The sequence below is a fragment of the Salvelinus namaycush genome, chromosome 38, assembly GCF_016432855.1.
Source record: "Salvelinus namaycush isolate Seneca chromosome 38, SaNama_1.0, whole genome shotgun sequence".
In the NCBI taxonomy this organism is placed as follows: Eukaryota; Metazoa; Chordata; class Actinopteri; order Salmoniformes; family Salmonidae; genus Salvelinus; species Salvelinus namaycush.
In genome coordinates, this window is record NC_052344.1 from 3,233,202 (window position 1) to 3,258,562 (window position 25,361).

Consider the following 25,361-nt stretch of genomic DNA (forward strand, 5'->3'; position numbering starts at 1 on the left):
TTTAAATTCAGAAAGGAGGTTTGCAAAAAGAAATCTTTGACATTTCTCTGTTTTCTCAATGACATTCAAATCCGCATTGAAAAATGGCGCAAATGTAAGTTTGTTCCACCTGAGCGAGTCTGACCACAAGTCAGAGACCGCTATGATGACACAGCACATGGGTTTGATGGATCGCGGGAAAATAACAGGAATAGGCTTTTGTAGGCTACAATCCAAGCAATGTCTTCCAATGGTGTGACTGCTGTCGGCATCCAAAGATTATCCAACTTGAATAAACGCTTGGAGGTAAGGATGACAGCAGTGGTGTAGTCTACGGCGATACGGATATCACCTCTTATTGATATCTACATAGCGCATTGATGTGAATCACACTGCTGCTCTCTCCTTTAGCTAATTGCGCCTTACGGATTGTGGTTGTTGTGGATGGCTGTTCACAAATCTAAATGTGTATTTGTACCCAATAATGGTTGAATTCAAGAAGTTTAAGATGCCTATCAATCATTGTTTTTGAAACCAGTGGTCAGCCAGTGAAAAATGAGCTCTTGCAACAGCTGCACATTGCGGATCCCAGCCTATGGAATAAAAGTGGGGCTTTTATTGCTCAATCTAATTCATGCTGGTACATTTTTTTAATACATAGGCCTAATGGACACATGTTCAAACTCGCACACTTTTCATATACTTAAAGGGGCAATTTGTAGTTGCTACATCCATATTTGGACTTATAAATGATATATATATATCCATTGATTCTTGAAGAAAATAACTTATATATGCCTCATGAGTTAAGTTCAACTGTCACACTCCATGAGAACCCAAAATATAAGCTTGTTTTTCTCCAATGTTTGTAAACATTGTGAATGTAAATGCATCCATAGGTCTGTCTATTAATCTGAGAGTGATTACATTTCTCCAGGCCCATCCCTCAGCTTTTTAACAAAACAGAGGTGGTTATTTTGTTCTTGTTTTATCTGTGGATTTGCCCTTTAAACAGCTGCATATTATCAAGACATCAAAGTGTCACCAACAAAAAGGTAAACGATAGGCCTATAGCAAATGCAACACATGGCATTCATTTTTTCACATGTAAATAGCACTTTTCAGTAGTGCTCAAATCTGCCATTCCAAGAGCGCAGCATTTATTTTTCAACTTGAATCAATGAGCCCAATCAGTCCTCCATGACAACAAAAATCATTAACAGAGTAGGGCAGGCTAATAAATCCTTAGTTTTGGGGTTATGCTCAGGTAAAACAATTTGGCTAATCTATACTTCCATATTTCCAGGTCCTATTCTTGAAGATCAAGGGGTATAACATTTACTGGAGTGACTATAATGATGATATTAATTTAATCATATTATTATATGTAGTAGAAAGCGATGGGTTAGAAGAAGCCTACATAACCAACCCATAAAGTAAAATGCAACATCCATATATGGCCAGCTGTCAATTTTAACATTATTTATCCTGCAATAGATGTGGTTATGTTGGTAACATACATTTATGTCTTCTTCTAATGCCTCTAAGGGGAAAGTAATCTAAAAGTAACTGAATGTAATCCGATTACGTTACCGAGTTTTGGTCATCCAAAAGTTACATTACTGATTACAATTTTGGACAGGTAACTAGTAACTAACATATTACATTTAGACAGTAACCTACCCAACTCTGGGTGGGACAAAGATCATGGACACAGTAAAGAAGTCGAGTCAGAGGAGTGAGTCACAAACTGACACTTTTACTGAAACAGGCAGAAATTGGTTTACAGAAAGGCCCATGGTGCTGAAAGGCCCATGCAGTAGAGTACAGATTATCTATCTATAGATTCAACAGACAGAAATAATCAAACAGAAGTTATCATCACTGAGTAGGACTCAGGAGGCAAGAGCACAGATAAGTATCTTATCCATTTGTCAAAAACTACAATACGGCACACAAATTCCAAATCAACAAACTGTATATCACCCCAAGAAAGTATAGATTTTTCATGAAAATAAAGGAAACATCTAGAAAGCCAAAATGCTGAAAAAATAAAGAATATGTATTATATTCATCACTTATATTTATTTTTTATTTCTGATGATGAAACGCTGGTCAGTCAACACTGGTCTCGTACCCGCCTCTGGGTCAGGGTCGTCACCGTGACAAGGTGTTCCATTTCCAACAGGGTTAGGAGGAGCAAACCATCTCTATGGTACAGATGCAGGATCTTAATTTGATCACCCTGTTGCAGGAGAACTGTGCTGCAATGCAGGACATTTTAAAACTTTTAGTGTATGAGGTTTAAAAATGCTTCTGAAGTTTGTAATTTCCACTTAGAAATGTCAGACTTGATTTTCCCTTACAAAAATGTATCAACCCCTACAAAAATATCCACTAATCATAATCCACATAATAATTCACATTTCCTGTTGCTGCAGGATTATTGTCCCGCTGTAGCAAACTGGCTCAAATTAAGATCCTACATGTGTAACCCATCCTCACACACAAGCAACCGCGCCTTTCTGTACATAATCCTGTCCTCCTTGTTCCCTTGTTTATCAAGTCATTTAGTAGTGGTGACCCCGTCTGTCTCTCCTCCTCCTCCATACCCCTCTCAAAGCTGCCTTTGAACAGTGTGTGATTTAGCTAGATAAAGAGATAAAAAGACAATGACAGATCTGTTCCTAGTCAGAGAAGCACAGTCCATCTCCAAAGATGTCACACCCGTCCCCTTTGCTATCCCTTTGTCCGTTCTCCTCCTCTTGTGAGCCCTTGTACACCACATCCTCATCCTGCACGGGAGCGTAGAGAAGACGACTGTGGTCCCTTGTCCTGCTGCCTAGCTGTCCGTGCGTCTGTTTGTCTGCGTCTATGTCTGTCCGTACATATATCCGTCCGTCAGCTGGTCAGTCGTTCTTTCATTCATCTTTTGGTTCATCCTCTTGTTGAGACGGGGTGGGTGTTTGTGCTGCTGTGCTGGTGTCGTCCCGGGCGACGCACAGAAAGGAAGGGGAGTTCTCTGGAACGCCTTAGCTGGATGAAGGGGGTGCCCCCCTCTTCCCCACCCCTCGTTGATGCCCTTTCTCTTTCTCTTCTTCCGGCGGCGGGGTTAGGTGGGGGTGTCTGCGCTTGCGTCAGTGGGCGGCTGGCGGACTCACTCCCTGCTCAGGCGAGACCGATGGTCCGCTCGCCCTCTCTCGCTCTCTCATTCGCTCGCTCCCTCAGCTAGACTCCAATCAGCTTCTCCTAGGGGACAGAGCAGGGCTTTACTGTCTTCCAAAACACTCACTGTAATATTTATCCCCTCCTCAAATCCCCAAAACATCCATCCAAGATCCACCCCCTTTTCTCCACCCATCCGTCCCTCAACCTCCTGCCCCAATATCCGTCCCCGTTCACTCCTTCAGTACCATCATTACTGCAGCTCCTTCCATCCATAGGTTGCAATGGTCTAGCGTCTGTTCGTGAGAAAAAGTAATTGTGAGTGACAATCCAAAATAAAGTTGTGTTATTTGTCAAAAACATCATTGTGTACTTTGCCATCAGTATCATGTAAGCATCTGTCAAATGTATGTCAGGCATGAATATGATGCGTGATGTTGCCGCGGATCTAAAGATCTCCTTTCTGAATTCTTTAGTCACTTTTCCAAGACAAATGTGAGGAGGAGGACAAAGAACCACAAACTGTTTTTGTTCTGATGAAAATAGAAAGTTCATGCAATCTTTATTTCCAAAAATAGAAAGCAATCTTTACAGCATTTAAGGAAATATATGAAAATTCACTTTAGTGCCTGCAAAGCAGAGCAGTTTCTTTCACAGTGCAAAAATAAAAGGGGGACAAGTCTGTCTCTGAACAGAATACTCATGCCAACAAAATACGGTTTGACAGTTGGGAGACATTAACCCTTTCCCGTCTTAACATAAGCAGGCCTGAGTGCAGAGTCTGTCAGTAGCGTGTCCGGCTGAGCTGGCTGGCCCTATCCTCCTGGCCCTCATATCTGTCGTTTCTCTCGTGTTTCTCTTGCCTCTCTTGTCTGTCACGCTTTTCGTGCCTTTCATTTCTCTCCTGCTTTGTTTCCTGCTTTCTGTTCAGGTGCAGAGAACAAGGAGGGAGAATCAGTAAGTTGACAAGCACCACGTCCTTCGACAGGATCCCATTCTAATGCCAACCCTATTTCTACCAGCATTTGGCTGGTGGTCTGCTGTTTTTTTTTATTTTATTATTATTATTATTTTTTTTTTAATTTTGGGGGGTGGATCAGCTTAATATTGCGGAAAGAATGTTGCTTCCAATGTAATTGTCTGCATCATTTCCAATCCCCCATATTTTTTTGGGTAAATATATATATCCATTCACGTATGCATACATATACACATATATACATACACATACCTACATAGACATACATACTTTTTTTAAAGAGTATACCTTTATTATTATTCCCCGCAAACCCTACCACCGATCCCCCAATTGGAGTAAACTGATAAACATTTCTGTTTTTACCTTCAATTTATACATCTTATACACATTTTACAGACACAGTCTACTTTATAATAGTTCTCTCTTGTTTGTTCTTAGTCCTTCCTCTATTTCTGTTGTCCATCCAGTTTGATTTCCACTTGTAACTGTGCTATTTCACAATAGCTCCGCACCTATACACATTTCACAGATCCCGTATGCCCTACATTGTTTATCTTGTTATTAGTCCCACCCTTCAGCTCCACTCAACCTTTCCCATCTATCTTCCAACATCATCCATTTCGGATTTTTATTTGCCATATATTTTTCAACTGTGCTGTGATGCTTCACAAAAGATTTGAATCTTCCTATTCTCATAGCTTCCACGGATTGTAAATTAAAAATAAACATTTTTGCTAAAATAATTATTATATTATTGATTGATTGACTATGGCTTTTCAAATCCCCCAGTATTGCTATCTGTAGCGTTAGTTCTACGCAAATGTTGCAATTCTTCAACCATTCCTGGACCTGTGACCAAAAACGAGCTACATGCGGACAATACCAAAATAAATGGTCTAATGACTCTGCCTCCTCACAGCAGAATCTGCAGAGCTGGGAAGATTGTATCCCCCATATATATAACATTCTATTAGTTGCAAGAATTTTGTACAATAATTTAAATTGAAAAATTCGAAGTTTTGAATCCGGCGTTGTTTTGCGTATCAATTCATAAACCATGTGCCATGGAATGGGTACATCGAAAATCTCTTCCCAACTATTTTGCAATTTATATGGCACAGCTGTAAGTTTTTTGGTCCTTAAATGAAATTGGTATATGTTTTTATTTATCACACTTTTCTTTAACCATTTATGTTCTTTAATATAAGGCCGACATACAAGTTCCTTACGTTTATCCCCTTCCACCTGCCTCTTCCATTTTTGTGGTAATGCTGCAATTAATTGGTTGTAATTTTGGGTAGAGCAGACATTTCCATATGTCTGTGTTAGCTGCATGTGTGACATTACTCCACCAGTCCTATTTATGATATCATTCACAAAAATTATACCTTTTTTAAACATTTCTTCGATAAATACAGTTTTTTTTATCAATTACTATATTTGAATTTAACCACAAGATTTGTTGTACTATTTGTTCCGTCCTTTCAGGTGGATTAAACTGAAATTGCAACCAACTTTCTAAGGCTTGTTTAAAAAATAAAGATATTTTGGAGATTATTTCCTTTTCAAGCAACCGAAAGTGAGCAGGTGTAATCTGAATAAAGGGAAAAAGGCCCTTCTTGAACATAGGATGAGACATTCGTACCAATCTACTAGAGAACCAGTTTGGATTTAAGTATAACTTTTGTATGACTGATGCCTTTAGTGAGAGGTCTAATGCTTTAATATTTAATAATTTCTGCCCTCCGAATTCATATTCGTTATATAAATAGGCCCTTTTAATTTTATCTGGCTTGCCGTTCCAAATAAAATTGAATATTTTTTGTTCATATAATTTAAAAAGCAGGTCACTAGGTGTAGGCAAAACCATAAGCAAATAGGTAAACTGTGATATGATTAAAGAGTTAATCAGGGTGATTTTCCCACAAATAGACAGGTATTTTCCTTTCCATGGTAGCAAGATCTTATCTATTTTTGCTAACTTTCTATAAAAATGTATTGGAGTGAGATCATTTCTTTCTTTTGGGATTTGTATACCGAGTATGTCCACATCACCGTCAGACCATTTAATTGGTAAACTACATGGCAATGTAAAATGTGTATTTTTTAGTGATCCAATACGTAATATGGTACATTTATCATAATTTGGTTTTAATCCAGAGAGGATAGCAAATGTATCTAGATCCTCTAAGAGGCCGTGGTGGTCTGCTGTTAATTCCTGGCCCTGGTGGTGTGTGTGTGTGTGTGTGTGTGTGTGTGTGTGTGAGTAGTCGGTAGGTAAGTTGAGGAGCGAGTCTCACCTTCCTCCGGTCTTGAAGATGAGGTCGGCGTTGGGTGCCCCTTTGGGGTGTTGGTAACGCGGGCGCCGCTCCCGGTTGGTGTTGGCAGGAGCAGGCCGCTGGGCCAGAGACGCCATCATTTCTACATTATAATAACCAAGAGAGTTTAAGACAGTGCTGCACAAACCAAGGCTACACAAACCAACAATGATTACACAATGCTACACAAACCAACAATGATTACACAATGCTACACAAACCAACAATGATTACACAATGCTACACAAACTAACAATGATTACACAATGCTACACAAACTAACAATGATTACACAATGCTACACAAACCAACAATGATTACACAATGCTACACAAACTAACAATGATTACACAATGCTACACAAACCAACAATGATTACACAATGCTACACAAACTAACAATGTAAACACAATGCTACACAAACCAACAAAGTGTAGGCCTGTTGAATTCTGGTAGTACTCCTGCTACTTTCTCTCGTCATCTCTCAGACACACTCCCCATTTCTTTCCCTAACGCATGCCTCATTTCGCCATCTGTCCCTCTTCTTATCAGTACTGTTCAATCAAAAACACATTTTGACCAATGTGTAAAATAATGTTGTGTAGATACTCCTCTACAAAAACCAATTGTCCAAACCTGATGTCTCTATCATAACCCGTTACAAAAGTCACTTGAGTTTTTACTCTTGTAGGATGGCCAGAACTAAAATCAATGGGGGTGCGAGAAGAAAAGTGGGCAAAAGTCAGGATAATTGCATGGCGTCAGCTAGGAGGATTCTGTGAAAGAATTAAGGCTCCTGCTACCTGACTTATCGTCAGGACATAAAACAATAGAGGTGAGATGGATATCGGTTTTGAGACGTGACATATAGTATTTTCATATTTAAGTATGCACATTTCATATTATACGCTTTTACATTTCGAAGATTTCACACAAAAACAAGCGTATCTCTGTGAAATGTCAAAGGAGCACTGAGCGTATACCAAGCTTTTTATTTTCAAAGCCTTTTACATTTAATTCAGCTCGTGTCGTGCTAATTTAGCTTTTTTGCAACCTGCAGAAACATGTTTGAGAGAATGGTTGAGAGAATGGTTGAGAGAATGGTTGAGAGAATGGTTGAGAGAATGGTTGAGAGAATGCCAAGAGTGTGTAAAGTGGTCATCAAGGCAAAGGGTGGCCACTTTGAAGAATCTAAAATATTAAATATATGTTTAACACTTTTTTGGTTACTACATGATTCCATATGTGTTATTTCATAGTTCTGAAGTCTTCACTATTATTCTACAGTGTAGAAAATAGTAAAAATAAAGAAAAACCCTTGAATGAGTGGTAGTATGTATGTATGTATGTATGTGTATGTATATATAAAAATGGTGTGTATAGACAGTATATGAATAGAAAAGGTGTGTACAGCCGCAGTTATATAGGATGAGCCATGACTAGAATACAGTATATACATATAAAGTTGGTAAAATAGTATGTAAACATTATTAAAGTGAGCAATGTTCAATGATTATGTACATAGGGCAGCAGTCTCTAAGGTTAAGGGTAGAGTACTGGGTGGTAGCCGGCTAGTAACAGTGACTAAGTTTCAGGGGAGGGTGCTGGGCGGAGGCCGGCTAGTGGCGACTCTTTGTTTATTATCGGCTGTATTAGGTTACGAAATCCGACATTTTGGATATAACGCGAGTGATATGTTAGAGAAAGACCATGCTGAATGATTCAGGACATGAATAATTATATTTGTCTTGGTCAAATGTATTTTATGACATAAGGAAGTTTCATCAGCATGGTCTGATGGTCAATTTCATCACCAAAATAGTGTTTTCACCCGCTCAGAGTGAGTGGAACACCCTATATAATACCTTGGTAGTCCTCTTGCTCCTGTCTCTCGTTGATGTCCAGAGTGAGCTTCTTCATCCTCATCCTCTCCTCCTGCTCTGCCTGCTGCTGGTTGAAGTGGTTGGCAGCCAGGTGGGAAGATAAAGGCACGTTCAAGATCTTAAACTAGAAACAAGAGAGACAAAACAGACACACATTCAAGAACTTCAACTGCAGTTGGGGGATCTGAAACAGGCACATTAAGGATTGAGAAGGAGCAAGAAGGACATCTCATGGTGTAGGCAGACAACGGGACAAGTGCTCAGTATTCACACGGCAGAAACATGCTCTCCTGGTTTACTATTCAACCTTTGACAACATTCCCTGTGATCCCTACTTTTCCTCTGGCCGTGCTAAAACTTAAATGTGTTTCCCGGACGAAGGAGCAGGCAGCAGAGAAAGGGAGGGCCACTCCCATGGTGTGGAGCTGACAGAGGAATGCAGTGAACGTGTCTGACAGGGAGGGGGTCCAGGTACGTCACATAGAGAAGCTGTGACGCTGACTAACACACACTGAACCCCATTATTCTCACCTCAGGAAACACACTACAGGAGAGGATATTGTGTTTATCATATGGAGAGACATGTCATTTATAATGCATTAAGTCATTTATATAGCTTAATTTTATATCAACAAAGACAGTCCATAGCCGGTACTGTTATTTGGTCAAAACGTAATGTTTACATAGGGTTTATAATCCGGTAAATGTAGTTGCTGGAGGTGTAGTGGACTGAGTTGAGTGAGCTCTACTTTAATGTCTTGATTTTCTGGGCAGAGACTGTGGACACACCCTGACCCTACTACAGTACAAGAGCTTGTCGTCTCTACCCCAAAGCCTTACATTCCACCCGCGGACTGGGCCTAAATACACACACACACACACACACACACACACACACACACACACACACACACACACACACACACACACACACACACACACACACACACACACACACACACACACACACACTTAAGAGTCAATATTATCGCTGGGTATGTCTGACAGTGCTGATTTTGTGGAGGGATCTAGCTGATCTCACAGCGAAGAAGACCTAAACAAGTTTGTGTGTGTGTGTGTCCATACTCTGTGTGTGTGTGTGTGTGTGTGTGTGTGTACCTGCTGCTTGTTCCCCTTGCGTGTGAGCATGACAAACTGCATGGTGTCTGAGATGTCTGCGTCCCCCTCCCCAGAGCAGACTGGTCCGCCAGGGCCTTTCTTCAGCTGGCTCTTCAGCTGCAGGGGGATGGCCACGTCCAACTGGTGCACCTTCACCGCCTCCCCGCTCCGCTGCTACACACACACACACACACACACACAACTCCTGTTAATACCCGTTTATTAACAAAAGTAGTAGACATAGTGAACTGAGAGAATAGGAGAGATACTGTACCTGCAGGTTCTCCAGCATCATCTTGTCCAGAGCCTGGATGAAGTCCTCATCCTCCGCACATGCCACATGCTTCAGACCGCCACCACGGATGGTCACCTCCTACAGGACAAGGCCGTCAGTAACACAATAACCTCTCTCCCCCTCACCCCCTCCCTCCATGACATGTTCTTACATTGTTCTCCTCGTCTGTCTCGTTCTCCTTGTTGGAGTCGGTCAGATAGTCGGTGTTCTCCTCCTCCTCTTCCTCCCGCTCCTCTTCCTCATTCTCAGACCCTTCCTGGAACACACAGCGGGTTCTTAGATGGGGGGGGTGTGATTGTGTGCTAGCTTGTGGAAGGTAGAAAAACAAACACTAAACCAGGAGAGCTAAGGGGGGGGGGGGGAGTAGGCCTGGCATGATAGAGTTGATTTATGAAGGAGGAACAAAGAGTTACCGAAGGTTGACCCGTCATGCTTTTCTGACCGTGGAGTCAACACATCAATCTAGCCGCACAAGATGACCCACTTCCTTATACAGTATCCTGCTTAGGACTGGGCTTCTGTCCTCAGTTTGCCCTTACAAAACTAGGGGTGAGGACCAAATTAATGAATAAATGGATGGACAGATGAGGGAATGAGTGAGTGATCTAGTATCCACCTATTATGAGAGACTTGTGTATCTTAGACGTGCAATGAATGGTCTGATGCCCGTGAATAAAAGATTGACATAATCACTTCTTCCTCTGGCTCGTTCATCTCGCTCTCATTGCCAGACTGTTCCTCTGTGTCCGCCCCTCCCTCTTCGTCGTCGTCGTCGTCATCCTCGTCTAGCGCCTCGCCTTCACTCCCCATGGCACTGGAGGGCCGGCCGTCCTTCTGCCCATCCATGGCCAGTCCTGCAGGGCACAAACGTACGCGCACACACACCTTTATTGGAACGGCGCGACGTCAGGTTGCGAGACTAAGCCTCGAGGCAAGAGATCAAGAGAAAACGCAAAATAATTTGCATAATAGTCATTGATTACAGTCCTTGGTAACAAGCTCCTCCCGTGAGCCACCGCTCCATCTTCTGAACACGCTTTACCCTGGCTCTTTCCGTAATAAATCAGATTATACACAAAGCATAGACATTTACCACAGATAATATCCTAAACTACTTGAAGTACGTCCAGGAGTGAGGACAGATTTGACGCAAACAACAAGCCCATTTAGAAACAGGAACTGGAACTGCAGGAAAAGCAAGTCATTGCAAGAAATACAAGTCACTGTGACATTCACGGTGAACCTAAAACAGGTGCTTCAACACGGTGCTTGGAGACCACGAATAGAACTTCAGAAGCCTGACGAGCTGAGAGCAGCAGAGGAGCAGATAGGCGTGTAGTTAAGAGACGCTGCTAAGCAGTAGAACTTAGTTGAGCGGGGTTCAACAGAGGCAGAGGAATGCCTTCATTGCCTTATCTTGGTTAAAGGATGAAAGGTGCAACAATGAGGCCACTGTACAGCCTGTGGCTTACGTCACCCTCATCGATCACTCAGAACACACACAGCACAGACAGACGCACTGCGTTCGAAAGCGTTCCCTCACATTCCATGTCAACACCTTGAAACCTTGAACAATGCTCTGTGTGTGTTAATACAGCTGACTACTTGTTCTGTGAGTCAGGATATATTTGTATTTGTATTTATTATGGATCCCCATTAGCTGCTGCCAAGGCAGCAGCTACTCTTCCTGGGGTCCAGCAAAATGAAGGCAGTTTATACAATTTTAAAAACATTACAATACATTCACAGATTTCACATCACACTGTGTGCCCTCGGGCCCCTACTCCACCACTACCACATATCTACAGTACTAAATCCATGTGTATGTATAGTGCGTATGTTATCCTGTGTGTGTACGCATGTGTCTGTGCCAATGTTTGTGTTGCTTCACAGTCCCCACTGTTCCATAAGGTGTTTTTTTTAATCTGTTTTTAAAAATCTAATTTTACTGCTTGCGTCAGTTACTTGATGTGGAATAGAGTTCCATGTACCGTAATTTCCGGACTATAAGCCGCTACTTTTTTCCCACGCTATGAACCTCGCGGTTTATACAATGACGCGGCTAATTTATGTTTTTTTTTTTCACACAAGATTCACGCCGCCAAAAAACTGAGCACCGTCACATAATGTGACGTAAATCGAGCGCGCTCAAACTTCCCATCATTCTGATTACGGTAGTCATTTTGTCACCCTCGTCATGCCAAAGACACGGAGAAATGCATATGATGCAGCTTTCAAGTTGAAGGCGATCGATCTGGCTGTTGGAAAAGGAAATAGAGCTGCTGCACGGGAGCTTGGCCTTAATGAGTCGATGATAAGACGTTTTAAACAGCAGCTTGAGGAACTGACTCAGTGCAAAAAGACAACAAAAGCTTTCAGAGAAGAAAAGCAGATGGCCCGAACTAGAAAATGAGCTTGAAGACTGGGTCAACACACAGAGAGCAGACGGCCGAGGTGTTTCAACTGTGCAGATCCGACTGAAAGCCAAAACAATCGCCACCGCAATGAAGTTTGACTTTCTTGGTAGGCTACTGTTTACTGCTATTTTTTTTATTTTTGTTACAAGCCGTGTTTCGTTAAAGCCTATTTACTTTTGTTACAAGCCGTGTTTTGTTTAAAGGCTGTGTAAAGTTCATGTGTTTCAATGTACCGGTAGGCACTTGCGGCTTATAGACGTGTGCGGTTTATTTATGTACAAAATACATATTTTTAAAAAAATCAGTGGGTACGGCTTATATTCAGGTGCGCTTAATATTCCAGCAATTACGGTAGTCATGACTCTATGTAGTACTGTGCATCTTCTATAGTCTGTTCTGGACTTGGGGACTCTGAAGAGACCTCTAGTGGCATGTCTTGTGGGGTATGCATGGGTGTCCGAGCTGTGTGCCAGTAGTTTAGACAGACAGCTCGGTGCATTCAACATGTCTCACAAATACAAGTAGTGATGAAGTCAATCTCTCCTCCACTTTGAGCCAGGAGAGATCGACATGCATATTGTTAATGTTATCTTTCTGTGTACATCCAAGAGCCAGCCGTGCTGCCCTGTTCTGAGCCAATTGCAATTTTCCTAAGTCCTTTTTTGTGGCACCTGACCAAACGACTGAACAGTAGTCAAGGTGCGACAAAACTAGGGCCTGTAGGACCTGCCTTGTTGATAGTGTTGTTAAGGCAGAGCATCGCTTTATTATAGACAGACTCCCCATCTTAGCTACTACTGCATCAATATGTTTTGACCATGACAGTTTACAATCTAGGGTTACTCCAAGCAGTTTAGTCATCTCAACTTGCTCAATTTCCACATTATTTATTACAAGATTTTGTTGAGGTTTAAGGTTTAGTGAGTGTTTTGTTCCAAATACAATGCTTTTAGTTTTAGAAATATTTAGGGCTAACTTATTCCTTGCCACCCACTCGAACTGCAGCTCTTTGTTGAGTGTTACAGTCATTTCAGTCGCTGTAGTAGCTGACGTGTATTGTGTTGAGTCATCCGCACTCATATGTAACAGTATAACTTTAGTCCGTCCCCTCGCCCCGACCCGGGCGTGAACCAGGGACCCTCTGCACACATCAACAACAGTCACCCAGGAAGCATCGTTACCCATCGCTCCACAAAAGCCGCGGCCCTTGCAGAGCAAGGGGAACCACTACTTCAAGGTCTCAAAGCGAGTGACGTCACCGTTTGAAAGGCTATTAGCGCGCACCACCGCTAACTAGCTAGCCATTTCACATCAGTTACACATAGACACTGGCTTTACTCAAGTCAGTAGCATGTCGTTAGTAAAAAAAATAAAAAAAATAGCAAAGGGCCTAAACAGCTACCCTGGAGAATTCCTGATTCTATTATATTTGAGAGGCTTCCATTAAAGAACACCCTCTGTGTTTTGTTAGAAGTAGTAACTCTTTATCCACATTATAGCAGGGGGTGTAAAGCCATAACACATATGTTTTTCCAGCAGCAGACTATGATCGATAATGTCAAAAGTTGCACTGAAGTCTAACAAGAACAGCCCCCACAATCATTTTATCATCAGTTTCTCTCAGCCAATCATCAGTCATTTGTATAAGTGCTGTGCTTGTTGAGTGTCCATTACACCTGCAAAAGGAATGCTTCCCTCTTCCTCCTCTAAGTCGCTCAGGGTATTTCATTATCTACATCCTGTCTGTCTCTTGATTGTGTTTTTATCTCTGTGCATCTCTTTGCTCTCCATCAGATATTGATCAACTGTTCAGAGAGCACTACAAATGAGCATTTCAGCTAAAGAAACACTTTCAGTATTGTGCCACATTAGAACAGCAGGTGCAATAGGGCAACGATATATTTGACGATATATTCACATATCTTGTCATTGGGGTGTTTCTCAGGTATTGATTAATATTCCCCTTACTTGAGAAAATATGTATTCGTCCAGACTTAAGAGTGAGTGTTTTTAAGTGGCAGTCTACAGCACAGGCAGGTCTGACTGCTGTGTGTTTGTGTGTGAGAGGGCCAGGTATGCGTGTTATTATGAGGGAATTAGACCTGTCAGACAGACAGACAGAGTGCCCAGAGCTGAAGCACCCTCCTACACACAGGGGAATGTTGCTCAACAGGGAGGACAGAGAGCAGGACTGGGCCAACCCAAGGAGCTAGCTTCTACAGAAACACAAATACATTTCCGAGGCCTGCAGGCACACACACACATCTGGGGGACTGACGTATGACAAGGATCTTTAACGACCTTGTTGTCGTGTGCGTGTGTGCGTACATGTGTGTGTGCCCTTATGCATGCGTTCCTGTGTGTCAATCTCTCACGGTCTCTTACCCAGTTTAACGAGGAACTCCCTCTCCAGCTCGGTGACCTGTCGCGCGGAGTCTTCCAGGGAGATGCAGAGCCTCATCTTTGGCCGGAGCAGCTCCAGGGTGTCACTGATCATGTAGTCAATGTCGATGGGGAACTGGTGCTCTGCACTCCACACCTCCACACTCTTCTTCCACCAGATATACCTCTGGAGAGGACAGACAGTCTTGTAATAAATGATTGTAATTGACATTATGTCACAACAGTATCAAAACGCTTCTTAAAGGAAAGAAAGAGAAAGAGAGTAAGAGAGCGAGAGACAGAGGCTGAGAGGAGTGAAATAAGGAGAGGTCAAACGGTCATACCGACTGACCTGGAAGTAGATGAGGAAGCAGTCCAGCTTCCTCTTGCTGGAGCCTCGGTCAAAGTACTGTCCGCAGGTGTCCAGCAGGGTGCAGACCATGCGAATGCGGAACAGGTGCTCAGGGGGGTCCAGGGGGCTGGGGCCGCCGTCCGGGTTCACCCCGAACGAGATGAAGGAGAAGAGGGTGCGGAAGATGACCGCTGACTCCACCATGCGGTAGTTGTAGAGCTCCCCCAGGAACTTGGCACTGCTGATCCGACGCTGGTTGAACTTGGGCTGGTTCACCTGCAAAGGAGAGGGGGAGAAGGAGCGACAATGGAGGAGGGGTAGAGGAGAAAAGGGGGTGAGATGGGTAGACAGAGAGGAGAGTGAGAGAGAAAGCAGGTGAGATGGAATGTCAGAGAAGTTGAGTGCCTCCGTGCTCAGAAACACCATAAATATGAAGCTCCAGGGAAGACTTTACCCACATGAACCTAACATGCAGCCTGTTCACACGATATACAACACGTAGCCTCAACAATCAATCATTCAAGTCATAAGAAACGTACCATCAATCTCTCCTGCTAGGGCTCTTCACATGGCCCTGACATCCAGGAATTAACTCTTGAATCTGGGCCTGACTCCAACAAGATCCCCTTCCCTGGTCCTCACCTCAAATCCCAGAAACAGCTCACCACCCTGGGCTTGCCTTCCCCTTCCCACCCCCTCCCATGGTGCTCACCTCCATTCCCAGGCGGATGTCCTCCAGGACCCCGTCCACCACGTGGATGCCCACGTCCTCCTGGTAGGCCACAAGGCCAGCCAGCAGGTTGGCCACACAGTGGATGCTGTTGTACTTGACGTTCCAGATGTTGACCATGCAGCAGATCAGGTAGCCTTTAGACTCTGGGTCCTGCCAGGGGAGTTTACGCATCTGCCTCAACACCTAGGGGAGGGAGGAGAGAAGAGGACGGAAACGAGGGAGACAAGGAAGCGGAGAACAAGAAGGGAGAGGTAAGATGATAATTGGCAGGTGTTTGGGATACTTCTGTTGTGGTAATGTTGGTTAAAGAAATTCCAGACTAATCGGGGTGGGGGGGAAATCACACCTCTTTTTCCCCCTCATATCTCTCTATAGTGTTATGATGAATATGCATAAGCCAGTGACTGTATAAACGAGGCACTTTTTCGTGATATCCAATTACGATCTTGTCTTATCGCTGCAACTCCCCAACGGGCTCGGGAGAGACGATGGTCAAGTCATGCGTCCTCCGAAACACGACCCGCCAAACCACGCTCATTAACACCCACCTGCATAACCCGGAAGCCAGCTGCACCAACGTGTCGGAGGGAACACCGTTCAACTGACGACCGAAGTCAGCCTGCAGGCGCCCGGCCCGCCACAAGGAGTCACTAAAGCGCGATAAGCCAAGTAAAGCCACCCCGGACAAACGCTCCCCTAACCCGGATGACGCTGGACCAATTGTGCGCCGCCCTATGGGACTCCCGGTCACGGCCAGTGGTGACCCAGCCTGGGATCGAACCTGGCCTGTAGTGATGCCTCAGGCACTTTAGACCGCTGAGGCCTAAGAAAGTTACAGAGGCCTATATATCATAGTCCCCCAAAAATGCTAACCTCCACTGTAATTGTAATCGTGAGATGTTAGCATGTCTTGGGAGGTATGATATTTGTGCATCTGTACTCATCTGTACTCATCACACTCATTACGATTCATTCAGGATTATCCGTAACCATGGTAGCATCCACATTAACGTAGAAGTGTTATGAAACACATTCTATTCTTATTTACAATAAAAATGACTCCAAAATGACACAAATGATTTACCATTAATTTCTATTTGGCACAAAATAATCTGAAACCCAGCAGATGCATTCAAAAGGTTTGTACAGTCATTGTGTGCTAGGAATATGGGATCAAATACTTTTTGACTATTTTAATACACATAGTAAATTTGACCCAATACCTTTGGTCCCTTAAAATGAAGGGACTATGTACAAACTGCTGTCATTTCTAAACGGTTCACCCGATATGGATCAAAATACCCTCAAATTGGGCCTCCCGGGTGGCGCAGTGGTCTAGGGCACTGCATCGCAGTGCTAACTGCGCCACCAGAGTCTCTGGATTCGCGCCCAGGCTCTGTCGCAGCCGGCCGCGACCGGGAGGTCCGTGGGGCGACGCACAATTGGCATAGCGTCGTCCGGGTTAGGGAGGGTTTGGCCGGTAGGGATATCCTTGTCTCATCGCGCTCCAGCGACTCCTGTGGCGGGCCGGGCGCAGTGCGCGCTAACCAAGGGGGCCAGGTACACGGTGTTTCCTCCGACACATTGGTGTGGCTGGCTTCCGGGTTGGAGGCGCGCTGTGTTAAGAAGCAGTGCGGCTTGGTTGGGTTGTGCTTCGGAGGACGCATGGCTTTCGACCTTCGTCTCTCCCGAGCCCGTACGGGAGTTGTAGCGATGAGACAAGATAGTAATTACTAGCGATTGGATACCACGAAAATTGGGGAGAAAATGGGATAAAATAAAAAATAAAATAAAAAAATAAATAAAAAATACCCTCAAATTATAGCCGACAGTCTGCACTTTAACCTCATAGCTTTTGGAGCTCACTGTATCTTAAGATGAATGCACTAACTCTAAGTTGCTCTGGATAAGAGCGTCTGCTAAATGACTCAAATGTAAAATCTTCATACCTTCTCCGTGGTGACCTTGGAGAGGTCCTTGTAGAGCAGTTTGCGGATGTACTCCTGCAGCGGGGGCCTCTTCTTCCTGACAGTCTTCTCCATGGGCGGGGGGTTGCAGTAGTAGTAGGCATTCTCCACCATGGTCACGTAGCGAGCATCCAGGTGCTGCGCCTGCTTCTTACGCATCATTTGCTCCTGAGACACACAAACATACAAAAACAAGTGAGTCATTCAATATAGCCCAGAACATAGCTAAAAGCCCTCAAAAATATTATTATCTTGCCAAACGTAACCTAGAAAATATGGCAGCTGTGCACGCGACATGAATAACCTCATCCCAAAGCAATTTAGGGACAATAAAGCTGGGTTAATAGCGCTTTATAAACCAGATTTAACCCTGGATTTTGGCACCAGTTAGGAAGGCCAAAACAGGTCTCTCTCCAGGACTCTGGATGCACTCCACAACCTTAGGGGAATTCCAGTACAATGTTTGATAGGTGTGTGTGTTTGCTTGTACATTAGTGGAGGCTGCCGAGGGGAGAACGGATCATAATAATGGCCGGAACGGAGCAAATGGAACGGCATCAAACACCTGGATTTGAAAAAAATGACACCTATTCCGCTCCAGTCATTACCATGAGCCCGTTCTCCCCAAATAAGGTTCCACCAACCTCCTGTGTTGTACGCGTACGTGCGTTCATTGCCGTGTGTGCGTGTGCATGCGTGTGTGTACCAGAAGGACGCTGGTCCGGAGGTGGGAGTCGGGGGATCTGAAGAGGAAGCGTCCACTGGTCTCCAGCAGGGTGCAGGCCATCTCTATGTGGTGATGGGAAAAGTCTGACAGCAGCATCTGTAGAACACACACACACACACACACACACACACACACACACACACACACGATGATGACAGTGTAATACAATAATTGTAACAGTAATCACGTTTCCATCCACAGTTTTTATGCGAGTGAAGTCATGTATTTTTTTTTTTATCACGACAGGTGTGATGGAAACAGGAAGTGTCAATACAATTTCAGAAATGTCGACAAACAATTTGTTAGTTCGACATGGTGGGATCATTTTGTGTCCGTAAAACGAATTATGTGATATTTGCAGTGAAAACTCCTTTATGCGCAAATATTGATATAATAAACCATCGTGTTGATGTAAATTTGGAGTCACGAGATATGCTAAGTTGTACCACCACTACGACATGGAAATGTACTAAGAGTTTATAGGCAGATGAAATAAGTTCTGATGAACTTCATGGTGGTTAAGTGATGGGTGATGAGCTTCGGAGGTGTTATTTGAATGCTGGTGACATGATTGATGCATGGCTGCCAATTATCAGATACAAATTATAAACTGAGTGGTTCGAGCCCTGAATTCTGATTGGCTGACAGCGGTGGTATTTCAGACCATATACCACAGGTATGACAAAACATGTATTTTTACTGCTCTAATTAAGTTGGTAACCAGTTTATAATAGCAACGATGCGTCGTGCCTAAGAACAGTCCTTAGACCGTGGTATATTGGCCATATACCACACCCCCTCGTGCTTTATTGCTTAATTATATTGCTCTTATCCATATCTCAGCATATAACTTATAACCTACCATTGTCCACTTTATCAGCAAACTGTTATCTAGAGAGCATGTGCCAAAACCAGATTGGGAAAGTTACCTATTTATAGCAACAGTTTGTGACGAAACTATTGGTAGAGGTAAAAATGAAATGGAAACATTGAACTTCTGCTTTTTATTTGGTACATGAAAATGGTGTGAAAATGTGAATATTGTTTTCATGCAGATTTTAGAAGAGTCGCATGAATATCTGTCGCCAATTGGATGGAAACCTAGCTAATGATAGTACAGCTTCCTGGTGAGAGAGAGATGCACCCCCTACCTTCAGACAATGCAGAGTGTCCGTTTTTGAGAACAACTTGAACTTGGCCAGCTCCCCGATAAACCTTACAGTTTTATTTTTTGTTTCGATGTTGATCTGGTCCTTCTTCCGGATCTACAAGGAAACACAACAAGCAGTGTGTATTGAAAACTCTTTCAAAACTGTTTGTTTCCTTCAGTATAGATCATATTTTAATGAGGCAGTGGTTCTGTATGAAAGACACAACGAGGAAGGTGTTAATAGCTGTAGTAAAGTCTTGGGACCTACGTGGAACCTGAAGTCTCCTTTGAGTATGGAGCACAGGTCATCGGCCACATCTGACATGCAGGGGTGAAGGGTGGCCACCAGACGGGAGTAAAAGGGCAGCAGATCCAACCTGGAAGAACACAACACAACCATGAGCTTTACAATAACATAAGTACCATTGACTTCCTTTATGCCATTTCAAATGAAATGAGGAACAACAGCACCACCTAGTGGGGAAAAGGGAGAAGGAAAAAAATACTTATTCCCACACAAATCAATACATGATCAAATCCTTCCAAATTAACTATCTGCGTGTGCATGCGTGCGTGCTTTGTCAGGGAACGGTGAAGAGAGTCCGGACCAGCTTCCTGATCAAATCCTTCCAAATGAACTATCTGCTTTATGGTGTGTGTGGTACCTTTGTCTGGGAACGGTGAAGAGAGCCCGGACCAGCTTCCTCCTGTTTGACTTGGTGTTCATGTTCATGCAGAAATCCATGGCAGCCTGTGAACAAACACACCTACAGTCAGACTAATTCACTGCACAACTGTGTACTTAGTACCATATTCACTGTGAATCGTTGCCTTTGTGGCTAAACTCAAATTGTCAAGCTGGGAATAGATCCTTCTGGTATGCTGAAGGTGTGTGTTCTCTCCTTGCCTTGTCTATGAGGTCTCTGTTGACACAGTTGGGAAGCTGCTGGATGAAGGCGTCCACGATGAGCTTCAGGTGGGACCCGGTGCTTGCCTCCTCATCCTCTTGTTCTTCATACATAAACCGGGAGGACACAGTCAAACATGTATACAGCAAAGTCATGCTCCAAATATTTCCTTAGCTAACTTAAGAGTCACTCACCGACAGAAACAGAAAGAGCAAAGCCATAGCATAGGTATAAGCCTAGGAACGGGGTTGATACATGTGGTATATTAGAAACCTTGTGAATGACTGTCTGGTTTCCACATGCTCAGCAACACACCTCTGTTTAGTTGATTGGCCCTGAGCACCCATGAGTGGGCCCTAGCTCTGTTTCCCTGACCTCTCTCATACCCTAACTTGATCCCTGGAAAAGACACACAAACACCAAGACACTGTCCATGTCAATAACCAACATGGTTCCTTTATCCAGAGGTTGTAGATATTAGATGATTGCCGTCCTCTTGTTGTCTTTGTCAAAAATGGAAAGCTGGGTGTGCAAAGCGCTGGGTGGTGTGTGCTGCTTGGTGGCTGGTGGGTGGATAGAGAATACCTTCATCTTTACCTTGCTCGTCCAACAGTTTTTTGGCGAGCTCTGCCTCGTTCTCTGCCTCTTCAGGTCCATCCAGCTCCAGAGGGTCATCAGCGATGTCTAGAGCCTCGAGCTCCAACTCCAACTCCTCTGTGGTGGCCGCAGCATCTTTAGCCTCTGAGGAAAGGACACAGCAACAAGAGCAGGCTCAGTCAGACAGCGTGAGTGTCTGTGTGAGTCTGCATTTGTGCATATGTGTAGGTGGCTGTACCTTTAGCAGCAGCCTCCTCTTTGTCCTTGCCCTTCTCGTTATCTTTGAACAGGATGGCGGGGACGAAGGCCTTCAGGTCCACCATGTTCTCGTAGAAGTTCCTGGCATCCTCGTCCTCCCAGATGCCCCCTTCCAGGTCATACTCTCCGGGCTTCCCAGGGGTGAAGATGTCAATGCCAGGGCCGTGCTCTATTACACAGAGAGGAGAGGAGATGGCTAGATACACACAGACACCAAAGACTGTAGGCTACATATAACCAACAGCAATAAAATATGATAACAATGTGGCTTTATAACACAAATCACCCAAAAGTACAACAAAAAGCTAATTCTTTACATTGTTCCTATAACAAAGTAATAAACAGTATACAAGGGTTGTTACTCTTTACCTTCCTGCACAGTCTTGTCCAGTGGAAGCTCTGGCATGTTCTCATCCAGAAAGTCAGCCAGAGACTGGGTGTTAGCCAGCAGCTTCTGATAGGACGTGGCAAACTCCTCATGCTGCTTGTGTCTGTCCTCACTCAGCTCCCCTTTGGAGTGGAGGATACGCCTGGAGGGAGAAAAAACATGGAGCTGTCAGTATGTACACTCAAACACATTTAGCATGTTACTCAAAATGGCCAATCGTCATGCACTGTGGCAGGAGTATACACTGAAATCAATAATACAAGAGAAGAAGTGGGATAGGTCATGTAGAAAAGTTTCTCCAAGTAACCTAGGCCCCATCACCTGTTCTGCCTCTCAATGTTCTGCAGCTCGCGGTGGTCCTTCTTCAGGTGCTTGGTGAGCGAGGTGAAGTACTCCCTCAGAAGGTTCTGAAAGGGCTGTTGCTTCTCCGTGTTGATGATCTCGCTGGGAGGGAAGGCCAGGCCAAACTTCTCCCGTGCAGCCTTCACCTTGCGAGGCACCAGGCCCGCAATGTCGTCCCCGCAGTGCTTACAGAAGCTGATGACCACTGACACATGCGTGTGTGTCTCGCGGTCCGTCCCGATGATGCTCTTCAGCTGCTCGTAGATGAGCGACAGGCCCTCCTTGTCGGTGAACAGGCCTACGATGGTGAGCTCTGCGATGAAGCGCAGGTCGGTGCGCAGCTTGCTCACGTTGGGTGCCTTCTCTTCCTTGCGCGCCTCAAAGTGCCTTTTCCAGGCCTGGAGAAGCAGTGGGGCGAATTCGGCGTAGCGCTGGTGGAAGAGGGAGCACAGGTGCACGGCGCAGCCCACGTCAGAGATCTTCAGCTTGGCCTCCACCACAGAGCCCACCGCCTCGCCGATGTACTTGCTGAGGTTGAGCGAGCCAAAGTCGTTGGAGAGGGCATCGCGCTGCTGCTCGGTGAGCGTGCGCAGCTTCTTGACAAAGGCCGTGTTCTTCTTCAAGCTGGAGTCAAGGCGGCTAAAGAAGGTCTCCTCGGGACGGCCCTCGTGGGCGTTCTGGTTGCGGACGCGAAGCTCCTTCCGGCACTGGTGGCGCTCCCAGGCCTCCTGGTGGAGCTGGTGGCCCTCCTCCTTCTCTCTGAAGTGGGAAGAAAGATGGAGAATCAAGTTAGCAGTTATCTGAATTCAAAAATACTGACCATACACAAAGTTCATGATGTTGAGAGCACCTACAGTAGAACATGATACATTATTATAGTGGTTCCTCCCCTGAGCTCTTACTTGAGTTGAGCTGCCTCCTCTTCACGCTGTCTCTTGGCCTCCTCCTCCTGAACTTTCCTCTCCTGCTCCTCCTGCTGCTTCTTCTCCTCTTCCTCCTTCTTCCTCTGCTCCTCCTCTGCCTTCTGTTTCTCCTCCTCTTTCCGTTTCCGCTCTTTTTCTTCCTTCTTTCTTTTGTCCTCCTCAAGCCGCCTCCTCTTTTCCTCTGCAGCCTTACCAATATCTTTCTTGCCACTCATCTTTGCCTCATCCTTCACTTTATCCCGGGAGGAGGCGGGCCGTCTATCACCATCCCTGTCTTTCTCCTTGTTACTAAAGGAGCTCACCTCTTTCTCATCCATGTTTAATGATCTCTTGCCCTCAGCAGGCATTCTAGAAAAACAAAAAACAAAATTGAGTCATTCTCATTAGCAGTGTTACACATCAGAGCTAGGCAAGCCTAGTTAATAACATACACTTTGACTTAACGTTAATATTCGCTGATCATAACATTGGCTAATTCACATTGCTAACTACACACGCATCAAAAAATTTCGATTTAACAATACTAGCTGTGCTGTGACTGGTCGAGCCGCTAAAAGTTTTAGCCAGCCGTTGGTGAAAGCGTCATAAGATGAAATGTCAGTGATTGAACATTCCAATAGCTTAGCTAACTAGTTATTTTTCTAATATCCGCGAACTACCATATCTAATTAATAGGTAACGTTATAACCCCCCCCCCCCCCCCCTCCCAACAAGTTGACTACACGCCAATTAAATGTTTATCAACGTGCGTTATGAGCCTATTTTCCTCTTAAATCGCAGTTATTTGATCGTGTTGTTAAGGTAACGTTAGCTATGTTGACATTGTCTTACCTACGACGCACGTATAGCTAGCCTAACATAGCATGCCAACTTGCTGAACACACAACGGTTAGGTGAGAACCGTTACCTGTACAATTGCTAAATTACGACGATTACGTACAATCATTTTAGAACAATGCAATAAGGTGTAAAAACATTTTTTTTACCACAAGAGTCGACAAAACAGCCCACACTAAGCCAACGTTACGTTGCTAACGCGTCAGCTAGCTAACTGTTGTTAGGCCGCTTCGGCTTGAGTAGAGGTAAACAAATGGCTTGGTAGCCCGCGAGCACTAAGATCGTCGAGGTCAATCGTCTGCATTAAACCAAAAATAAGCGGCAATATATATATTAGTAATCATTGCATGTCGTTAATTATGGAATATAGTCTAAAACACATTATTACCTTCGATTTCTGTCAACATAAACATCAGACTTGTGTTAATAAGTAAAAATGATTTCCTTGTGCGGGAAAGGACCCCTTTGATTAGGCACCAAACATTCTGCCTGAAAGGAAATGTAGGACTAATCTTCTTTGTTTATTTAATCGATATGCAGATCGAATATCTTTAATGTATTTTTTAAGGAATATTTTTTCAATAGATAATAGTTTACCTACACAAATGATATAATTGAGTTACGTATTCATTAATTCAGACAGGCAATGTCGCAGATGACATTAGGGAGTGTGTCTCTGTTGTGTCTGCTGGAGCAACAGTTGCAGCCGAGGGAGTTCCAGTCAATTATGTATATATACACACACACATAACATTTCAGTCATTTAGCAGACTTACATGAGCAATTAAGATTTTATCAATTATCCTTGCTCAAAGGTACATCTTCAGGTTTTTCACCTAGTCGGCTCGGGGATTCAAACCAGCGATGTTTTGGCTATTGACCTAACACTATTAACCGCTAAGCTACCTGCTGTGGGTAGAGAATTATTTTGGTCCAGTCTTCACTGATAAATAGTTGGTTATCATGTTTTATTTTTCACTTTACTGTCAGATCTGTGCATGCATCATAGAAAACACAACTAATGGTACGAAATATTATAAATATTCATAAATCATCCTATTATCCATTATATACATTCATATAAATGTGTTATGGTTTCAATAGTCTAAAGGTTTCCTCTCTCTTTTGTGAGTTTTCCCTCATCTATTACTGATAAGAGAACACATTCTATGGAGAGAACATTCAGGGGATCTGCTTTACAGGTCCACTGGCGATTTTAGCATGTAAATCTTGGCGGGGCAAAGCATCATTTACTGCCTTTAACAAAAACATAGTTGATATGGCTGACTTGCTAAAACAAATGTGGATTCTACTGACAATAGAGATGTACAAATGATGGCATTAGAGGACGACGAGCGGATAAGAGGCCATCAGTAATTTCGATTAAGACATTAATGAGCGAGCTAGGACGGACGTAGTCAATATAACTATTTGTTCAGAACTTTTGAAATGTACAGCGACAGAATTCAGAACATGGGCCGTTCTTACAGTATTCTCCCTGTATACCAAGTCAGAACCGCAAGCTAAATAAAGAGGGCATGTAAGCAGACAATGAAAGCTCTTACAATATTAAATTATTGCATTTCTCTAAAACAGGCTTTAGGCTACATGTTCAACACCAAGTCAGAACAGTAGGCCAAGT

General features: G+C 43.9%; 1 protein-coding gene across 6 annotated transcripts; it reads right to left on the reverse strand.

Moving 5' to 3' along the window:
- Positions 1-1,717: 1,717 nt before the first annotated feature.
- Positions 1,718-24,187, reverse strand: LOC120031772 (regulator of nonsense transcripts 2-like). Of its 6 annotated transcripts, XM_038977592.1 has the most exons (23): positions 24,108-24,187; positions 22,862-23,230; positions 21,939-22,718; positions 21,599-21,759; positions 21,210-21,398; positions 20,960-21,115; positions 20,374-20,477; positions 20,132-20,217; positions 19,735-19,843; positions 19,468-19,581; positions 18,296-18,412; positions 17,572-17,757; positions 15,602-15,805; positions 14,890-15,165; positions 14,541-14,724; positions 10,432-10,592; positions 9,890-9,994; positions 9,718-9,816; positions 9,444-9,617; positions 8,307-8,448; positions 6,424-6,544; positions 3,393-3,440; positions 1,718-3,228 (listed from the first exon to the last, which is right to left on the reverse strand). In XM_038977592.1, exons 2-22 carry the CDS (start codon positions 23,227-23,229, stop codon positions 3,434-3,436), a joined length of 3,843 nt encoding a protein of 1,280 aa, XP_038833520.1. In that variant the 5' UTR covers position 23,230; positions 24,108-24,187; the 3' UTR covers positions 1,718-3,228; positions 3,393-3,433. The 6 variants fall into 6 exon arrangements, with proteins under 6 accessions (XP_038833520.1, XP_038833519.1, XP_038833518.1 ...); XM_038977591.1 differs by lacking the exon at positions 3,393-3,440; XM_038977590.1 differs by lacking the exons at positions 1,718-3,228; positions 3,393-3,440 and adding an exon at positions 3,448-4,067 and having other exon boundaries at positions 20,972-21,115.
- Positions 24,188-25,361: the final 1,174 nt, after the last annotated feature.